Below are 9,578 nucleotides of genomic sequence, written 5' to 3' on the forward strand. Positions count from 1 at the left end.
ACAAATGCACTCGGTCTGCTGCCCCTCACTGTCTTTCTACCCTCATCTCCCCTTACGTTCCCAGCCCGTAACCTCCGTTCACAGGACAAATCCCTCCTCTCTGTACCCTTCTCCACCACCGCCAACTCCAGGCTCCGCTCATTCTGCCTCGCCTCACCCTATGCTTGGAACAACCAGTAGTAGTAGTGTGTATGGCTAGGCTTCATTTTAAAAGAACCTTTTGTGATTTTTTTTTTTTTGTGCACCCTGAATGCATCAAGTATATTTTGCATGTGAAAATCAAATCAATTGTGTGTTAATTCATAGGTTCATGTATGTACAAGGGCTTTATGTGCAATTTAAATCTGTAGACATCCATAAAAACCAAATGCACACTCCCGTTTATGTTACCAGTTTCTCCACCTGCCTGCTCATCACAGTTGTAACACCCTGCTGTCAGGACTAGTCTCTGCCTGTCAGTATCAGATTGACAGCCAGCCAGCCAGCCAGCCAAACCAAGAAGGCAAGTATGTTTTTCTAATGAAAAATATGCGAAAGCTACAGCTTACCATAACACTGCTACATTTGTTGTTTGTGCTGCATCGCCATCTACAGGTCAGATGGAATATGGGATGCTTGTGATTATCCTAAAATTCTGAGAATTCTGATTTTAACACAGCAATATAATTGAGGTCTGTCCTCTAGTTAAATAATCTAGTTGATTCTTTCCTTCTCAAAGTTCTTGGAATGAGTGGCACACTCATGGTTGAATTGGCAACAGTGATGTCACTATCAAGGCTTCAGATCGTGTTGTTATCCACTCACATGGAGTTTACACTTCAAGAGTGGAGGAGTGGCCTAGTGGTTAGGGTGGTGGACTTTGGTCCTGGGGAACTGAGTTCGATTCCCACTTCAGGCACAGGCAGCTCCTTGTGACTCTGGGCAAGTCACTTAACCCTCCATTGCCCCATGTAAGCCGCATTGAGCCTGCCATGAGTGGGAAAGCGCAGGGTACAAATGTAATGTTGCAGGAATTGATGCATGAATTACCCCTATTGTTAGCAGAATCTGTGGTACTTCAGGAGTCAAACAGCACACACCAGAATGAGGGAGAAATCTTCTTTATTTGCCAGCAAACAAAGTAGGACATCAGTTCTAGCTCTCTTCCCTTTCTCAGCTCTCTGGATGTTATGGCTTCTGTCTCAGCTTCTTCTCTTCTTCTGCTGTCTGTCTTCCTTCAGCTCTTTCTTCTGTCTGTTCCTTCTGACGTAAGCTGCTTCTGCTCCCACTTATATACAGTGCTATCCCCCTCTCTAGCCCCCCTTACTTTCCAGATGGTAAAGAATAGATTGATCACCCTGCCTTGAACTAATTATTACCATACATATATTCCAAATATCAGTTACATAGGTTTAATATTTCTCAAACTGACCTATGACCTGGGGCCCCTCACATTAGACAATATGGCACCAGTCTCTTGCATTTTCATTATGATTAATTTCTCAGCTATAGCTTAAACTGGGTTCATTTAGGGGCTAAGGGACATTCTCATATTCCTAGTCAACTTCATACTAACTGCTAACTGAACTCTGGCATTCATTAAGGGGTCAAGGGCCAGTCTTACTTATAGCATACAGCTATAGTTTGTTATTTCTTTCAGAAAGCCCAGTCCTACATTTACCTATAATTAATCAAGGAGAAGAGAGTTGACTTCTCTTTCACCTAGCCAGGACTGCAGCTAACTCAAACCATATGCTGACCTTTTCAACTACAGTCTTACTTAGAAAGTCAGACAAAGAGTTGGACAGACATTAGATTTAAAAAGGTATTCTACATATTAACTACACAGAATAAACATATTCTAAAATAAGCAGAATCAGTATTCCTTATAAAACATATTCTAAATATCAAGAACTTCTAAAATCTAACTATTTTCTTCTAAACAGTATTTCAGCCTAATCTTAAACTACAGTATGTCTGGCTCATGCCTTGTGCATAATAGTATACAGATGTGCTAGCATTAGCAATCCATCACTCACAAGGGGTCAAAGAAAGTTTCTGTCTCTGACCTTTCTAACCTTTAGCTTAGCCAAAGCTAGACTTTCTAAGTAATTAAATCCAGCTGGCATTCCTTCACTTGCAGGGTGAAAAGTTGAAATAGTATTTGACCACCTTTAAACAGAATTAACACTTAATATAATTTCTTATATATGTATAATTATGCCCATGCTGTCTCAGTAACAAAAATAAAATAGATACTATTGGAGATTCTACATGGAATGTTGCTACTATTGGAGATTCTACATGGAATGTTGCTATTCCACTAGCAACATTAGAAGGGCTGCGCAGGCTTCTGTTTCTGTGAGTCTGACGTCCTGCACGTACGTGCAGGACGTCAGACTCACAGAAGCAGAAGCCTGCGCGGCCACATTGGTGATCTGCAAGGGCCGACTTCTAGTGGAATAGCAACATTCCATGTAGAATCTCAAATAGTAGCAACAGTGGAGGAGTGGCCTAGTGGTTAGGATGGTGGACTTTGGTCCTGGGGAACTGAGGAACTGAGTTCGATTCCCACTTCAGGCACAGGCAGCTTGTGACTCTGGGCAAGTCACTTAACCCTCCATTGCCCCATGTAAGCCGCATTGAGCCTGCCATGAGTGGGAAAAGTGCGGGGTACAAATGTAACAAAATAAAAATGCCATTCAAATGCATTTCGTTGGTTTTTCACCTGCCTGCCACATTGCTTCAGGGGCTCTCAACACAGGGCTTTCGGCACAAAAAGACCAAGAAAGGGAAGGCACAGTTTGTTGAAGGTAAAATTCATAGTTTTGGAAAGGGCAATTAAGGGTTATGGTATTTTGAGAGGCAGGGCCAGCCCATGAGTATCTGATGCCCTAGGCAAACCTTCAGTTCCCCAGCCCCCAGAGCTGGTGCAGTTTGAGTTTCTCCAGATAGTGCTTCAAAGCTTCTGAGAGGCCATTTGTAGGATTTTGTGGTACTTATGTGACAGAGGAAAAACTGTGTGGGAGGGAAAGGAAGGGAGGGAGAGTGCCAGAATGGGGGAGGAAAACAGGAAGGGAAGAGAGAGAGAGCTGGGAAGAAGGAAAGGTGATAGAGGTGAGAGAGATAAGAAGTAGGTGTGGGGACACAGATGAAAGAGGAGAAAGAATTGCTGAGAAGGGTGGGGCAGGTATAAATTCAAAGGAACAAAATGAGGGAGGAGAGGGAGGGTAGTGTGAAGGAAAAGCAACAAGGGAGGGGTTGAAGGGGATCAATGAAAGAGATGAAGGAAGAGGGAATTATAGAGAATATATGGGAGGTGGTGAGGAGTCAGGACTGTGACAGGATGGGGAGGAAAATGGAAGACTATTTGCTTATGTTTATTTGGATGCAAGAGGGAAAGGGAAATGGGGCTTGATATACCACCTTTCTGAGGTTTTTGCAACTACATTGTATTGTTATGTCCAATAAAAAAAAGTATCATAGGAAGTGACGTCAGCGTTGCAAATGGTGGCTTGAAACGATAGCTCCCGAACCAGCAACCATAAAGCTATAATTACCGGCACGATCTGCACCACGCTGTAAGGCGAAACACGAAGGAAAAGCGGTGGGAAAGCGGAGCGCAGGAGGCGATGGCATCGGGAAGCGCCAAAGCAGCTGAGTTGCAGGCATTTGCGTTTAAACGCAAAGACGCCAAGATGATGCAGCAGCAGGAAGAAAATGGCGCGAGTCAGAGGACCGACCACGAACTATCGGCTTTCTAGAGGGCGGAGAGGCAGACGCACCACAACAAGAAGTCTGGGCAAAGCTCTGCAACTGGTTCCAGGAGATCCGCACAGATTTAAAAGACCTAAAAGAGGTACGTCAAGATATAGCTGCCCTAGGTGCGGAGCTTCGGGGAGAAATGGCCGAGCTAGGCAGCCGCGTGGTGGAGTTGGAGGCGGGCCTAGAAGAAAATGGGGAGACGCTGCAGACATTAGAACAACGTGTGCAAGGCCAGAAGGCAGAGACTCAATACCTACTAGACAAAGTAGAAGATCTAGAGAACAGAAGCCGACGAGCTAACATTCGGGTGCGGGGCGTACCCGAACTACCAGACTATGTGAATTGCGAAGGGGTAGTACAACGCATAGCGGCCCACTGCTCTCGGAGCCGGATCACCCAATAGACATGGAATCCATACAGATTGAGAGAGCACATAGAGCGCTGGGCGGTCGCAAAAATAATGCGCCAAAAGACATAGTGGCCTGCTTTAAAGACTATAAAACAAAAGAAGCGGTGATGCGGAAAGCTAGAGCGGCTGAACCGATCGAGTGGGATAGCTCCTATAGCAATTTATCATGATTTGTCATCCACCACCCTGAAGCGGCGCAGCGAACTCAAACCCCTACAAACCAATTGAGAGAAGCAGGGATTAAATACAAATGGCAGCATCCGTTCGCCTTGATGTTTTACAAAGAAGGCAAGCAATGCAGAGTGGGGTCGATTGAAGAAGCACAAGACTATTTGGGCTCATGGATCAGATGAGGCTACTACAGCTCCGCAGAAAGCGGTCAACTACGGAAGAAAGGCCGAAATGGCAGCGAGTGTCCCAAGGAAGGGGGAGACTGAGACGCCAACTATCAGATAAGAGGATGACCCCATCGGCGACATGGGATGATATTTGACTATAGACCTATGGGAAGATGCTGTTAACAAAAGCTGGAGTTGTACACATTGAGGTTAACTAGCCTGTGGTGCAGACTGATGGTATTGAAGGTTGCTGAGATGATGACGTGATTTCCTCTCTAATGACATGCCAATTGGGTAAATTGGCATGTCAAACACAGATGTGGGGGGCGGGAGGGGGGGTTGGGAGGGGAAAGGAGAGGAGGGAGAGCACTAGGTGGTGGATATATAGGTGGGGAAAAAAATAGAATGTCATGTCGGTGTGCACGTATGTGACAATGAATGTGCGAGGCCTAAACACCCCCCAGAAAAGAAGCAGGTGTTCAGAGAGATGCTGCGTCTGAAAGCAGACGTGGTGTTTCTTCAAGAAACCCACTTAAAGCGAAGCCATGAACACTTGATGAAGCATAAAAGCTTTCCAATTATACAGTATGCGTCGAGTCTAGATGGCAAAAAGACGCGGGGGGTGTGGTGGCAATGTCTGGTGCTCACCCATGGTATATACATAAAACAATAAGGGACAAATTAGGCAGATATATATTGGTGGTGGCATCCCTATACATATATTCTATACCTTGTATGTGTATATGCTCCAAATGAGGGTCAGGGAGAATTTCTGAAGAACTAGAGGAACTCATGCAAAACACATACAGGGACAGCTTATGGTGGGAGGTGACCTGAATCTCACGATGGACCCAGCAATAGATAATTCGGGGGGAAAGGTGATATGCCAAAAAGGACAGAGTTGCCCTTAAGGGGTGGATGATGAGATGGGGGCTAAAGGACCTATGGAGAGAGAGACATGGGCCAGTAAAAGACTTTACATATTATTCACCAAAATATAATTCATATTCTAGATAGATAGACTACTGGCTAGGTGAGGGAGTAATGGGGGATAGAGTGCGTGATGTGGAAATTGAACCAAGAACATGGTCGGATCACTCCCCGGTGGTTCTAACCATGAGGGTAGTAAACGCGCCTAAAAGGCAATGGCAATGGAGGATGAATGAGCTCTCCTTTAGACCCGCAAAATATAAGTACCATAGAAAACTATATAACAGAATACCTTAAATTTAATGACACAGAGGAGGTACAGCCTATCAGCATATGGGGGGCTTAAAGCAGTACTTAGGGGTCAGCTGATATCACTTCAGGCCCACTGTAATAAAATCAGGGCGGAGCGGGAAACCACTCTCAGGAGAGCAGTAGCAGATCTGGAAAAAGCCCATAAAACTGACCCGGCAGATAAGAAAAGGCGGCAGAGCTGCACGAGCTTAGGGCGCAATTAAATGACTACAGCTGTCAGAAATAGCAGTGCAAATGCAGCAAACACAGCAAGAACACTTTGAGTTTGGGAATAGGGCTAGCAGATTACTCGCTTTTAAGCTTAAAAAGAGGCACAAAGGAATGTCATTACTGGCATAAAGGATGCTTGGGAGAACACCACACTCAAACAGAAAAAATACAGGAAATATTTTGGGAATTTTACACTAGGTTGTATCAGTCAGAACATACAGCATCTGAGAATGAGATAGCTCAGTATTTGAAGGAAGCTGACCTACCTAAAATGGCCTATGAGGAACTGGAAACACTGTCAGGACCTATGACATTAGAAGATATAGAAAGCAATCGCAGATCTACCCAATAACAAGGCCCCGGGTCCAGATGGGTTCCCTGTCAGGTTCTATAAAATGTATGCCAAATGGTTGGCCCCTGTGTTGCTGAGGGTGGTGACATCCCTAGAAACGGCCAGAGAACTACCATACTCTTGGAGAATGGCAGAGATAGTACTGATCTTAAAGCCTGGTAAGGACCCGCTTCAGTGCGGATCGTACCGACCGATTTCGCTCTTAAATACTGATTATAAATATTCACTAAAGTGTTGGCTAAGAGATTACAGGGGGTAATGCCACGCTTGGTGCATGAGGACCAAGCGGGATTTATTGAGGGACGGCAGACATTTGATAATATTAGATGTCTGCTCCATATTATTCAACAAGCGAGGGAAGATGAAGCTCCAGTGATTGTGTTCTCGGTGGATGCAGAGAAAGCGTTTGACCGAGTAGAATGGCCATTTCTGTTTGCGGTCCTAAAACAGATAGGAATAGAAGGAAGATTTCTGACTTGGCTTCGCCTGCTATACGCTGACCCACTGGCAATGATTAAGATAAATGGTACACGTACCAAGCCGCTGTCATTGAGCAGAGGTACACGACAGGGATGTGCGGTATCTCGCTGTTGTTTGCACTATCAATTGAGCCACTAGCCAGGATGGTTAGGCGCCAGCAAGAGGTACGGGGAGTGGTCAGAGGTAGACGCGAGCACAAGATCATGCTGTTTGCAGATGATATCTTACTAACCCTTACACACCCAAGCAATCGCTGGACAGGCGATGGAGCTCATGGATCACTATGGGCAGATGTCAGGCTTTAAAATTAATGCAAACAAGTCAGAAATCTTAAACCTCACGACGCCGCCAGGAGAGGTAGCACAAATACAGAGAGCTCACCCATTCGTTTGGGCAGAGAAATCCATCAGATATTTAGGAATCCAAATTACTAATCAGGTAGAGACAATGTTTCAAGCAAACTATCCCAGAAAGGTAAAGGAGTTATTTGAAGAGTTAGACAGGTGGGAAGGTCTAAACATATCATGGATGGGCAGAGTTCATGCAATAAAAATGATGATACTCCCCAAACTACTATACCTGTTCTTGGCCCTTCCAATACCAATTCCCCGCTCATTTTTCAACAATTAAATAGGAAAATGTTTGCGTACATTTGGCGGAAGAGGCCGCCCAGGGTGCGCAGGTCGGTGATGTTCCAGCTCCCGGCCATGGGAGGCATGGGTGTACCAAATTTCTATCTATATTATCAGGCTGCACAGTTGAGGATTCTAGCGGAATGGTACCCTGAAAATAATAAGAAATGGTTACACTGGGAGAGAGCATGGCTAGGAACCCGATACTTAGGAGCTATATTATGGGCCCGGGGAAGGACCTTGGGCAGCTATCAGACGGGCCGGAGGGGATAAGCCATCTCTTACACACCTGGCACCACATCCGACGCAGACATTCCCAGACAGGAAATACTTCCTACAAATGGCTATTTGTGAAGCTCCGGGATTCCCACTGGGAAAGTCAGAGAGTGTATCAAAGGTGGGCTAAGCAGGGACTGCATAAAATAGATCAATATGGGATAAGGGGACAATACGAGAATTTCAGGACATGCAGGGGAGTATGGATTGGAGGAGAAGGATTTGGTACTACCATTGCTTGAGAAATATACACAGACGAGCGAGGGAAGAGCTAGAGTTGGCTGAAACAGTGCTCGAAAGAGCGATCAGGGGGGGGGGCAAGGGCGCTGTGACTAGGCTTTATAGGGCCCTGCTGCTGCTCTCAACTCCCCAGGAATATTATGTGAGGAGATGGGAGTCGGTGCTACAAACTAGCTTTACGGATGAGAGTTGGCGGAATGTGTATAGATATTTGTTAAAGCCATCTATAGCACAACCCCTAATTGAAAATGGTATAAGATACTGTACTGGTGGTACTACACGCCGGACAAACTCCAAGAATTTATACACACATGTCTGCAGACTGTTGGAGAGGTTGTGGGATAAGAGGGACGTTTATGCATATTTGGTGGGAATGTCCAAAGGTCAAGGTATTGGGCACAGGTGCTGGAGATGATTCATACAATGGTTAAGGTGACATACCCTAGTCAGGCAGGATATTGCTTATTACACCTTCGGCCCCCGAAAGTTAGGATACACTGGCATAAATTAGCGATCCAGTGTTTGTAGCAGCTAAAATTATGCTAGCGAAGGCCTGGAAGCAGGTCGAACTACCTGGCATGCAGCTGGTGGCACGTAAATTAGATTATATATCAGATGTCCAAGTTGACAGCAATTAGAAAAGGCCATGTTAATTTGTTTCAGAAGATATGGCTCCCATACGAACAGAAAAGAGAAGTGCTTTTGTCACCACCATAGTGCGGAGGGAGGGGGGGGGGGGGGGGGGGGGAGGTTGCTTTATCTGTAATGTTTTGAATTGTATGAGAAATCCTATGTATGAGACTTGGCAAATGTTGCTGTTTTTCTCTGTTTGTTGAAATTGAAAAAGCAATAAAAATATTTGGAAAAAAAAAAAAAAGTATCATCTTATTTTCTTTTCCATGTTGTATTTTATTTCTATTGATAACCTTAAGAGTGGCCTAACACGGCTACCATACGTCTCTGCAACTACATTCAAAGTGGTTTACATATATTCAGGTACTTATTTTGTACCAGGGGCAATGGAGGGTTAAGTGACTTGCCTAGAGTCACAAGGAGCTCCGAAGTCTCAATGCATGGTTGAGATGATGGTGCAGGGATGAGGGATTTAGATTTGTTTAGGAACTGGGCTCCACCTTAACCGGGATGGGGCTAACTTTTAAAAACGAGATAGAGCAGCCCAGGAGAGCGTGGTTCGGTGTAAAGTATCCTTGAAGGAAAGTATTGAAACAGGACATTCAAGGAATCCCAGTAGAGAAGTTTCAACAATGCTGAAAGAAAGCCAGGTGTGTTTAAGGAGAGAGCAGAGTAAATATGCACATTATCCCCATCAACTTCTAAGCAGCTTGTAGATGCAAGGAAAAAACACAATTTGAAGTGCCTGTATACAAATGCCTAAAAAGAAGATGGGAGAGTTAAGAGATATAGATTAAATGATAAGGTAGATATAACAGGCATCTCAGAGATTTGGTGGAAGAGGACAATCAATGGCACACTGTGTTAACAGGGTACAAATTGTATCACAATGAAAGCGGGGCAAAATTGGATGGGGGGGGGTGCGCTATATGTTAAAGAGAGACAGAGGGAAGTCTCTACTGCGCATTTGCGAGTGAGTCGGTCACTCGCCGTTTATATGTTTGATGCCATTTGAATGGATA

At 44.9% G+C, this 9,578-nt stretch overlaps 1 protein-coding gene across 1 annotated transcript in view; it reads left to right on the plus strand.

The window, feature by feature from the left end:
- Window positions 1–3,611: 3,611 nt before the first annotated feature.
- LOC115477108 (tandem C2 domains nuclear protein-like) overlaps window positions 3,612–9,578 on the plus strand; it is a 57,536-nt gene continuing 51,569 nt past the window's right edge. Inside the window, exon 1 of the mRNA XM_030213722.1 lies at window positions 3,612–3,708. Coding sequence (XP_030069582.1) covers window positions 3,612–3,708 — 97 coding nt within the window. The remainder of the gene's footprint in view (window positions 3,709–9,578) is intronic.

This window comes from Microcaecilia unicolor, chromosome 9, assembly GCF_901765095.1.
Source record: "Microcaecilia unicolor chromosome 9, aMicUni1.1, whole genome shotgun sequence".
Classification (NCBI taxonomy): Eukaryota; Metazoa; Chordata; class Amphibia; order Gymnophiona; family Siphonopidae; genus Microcaecilia; species Microcaecilia unicolor.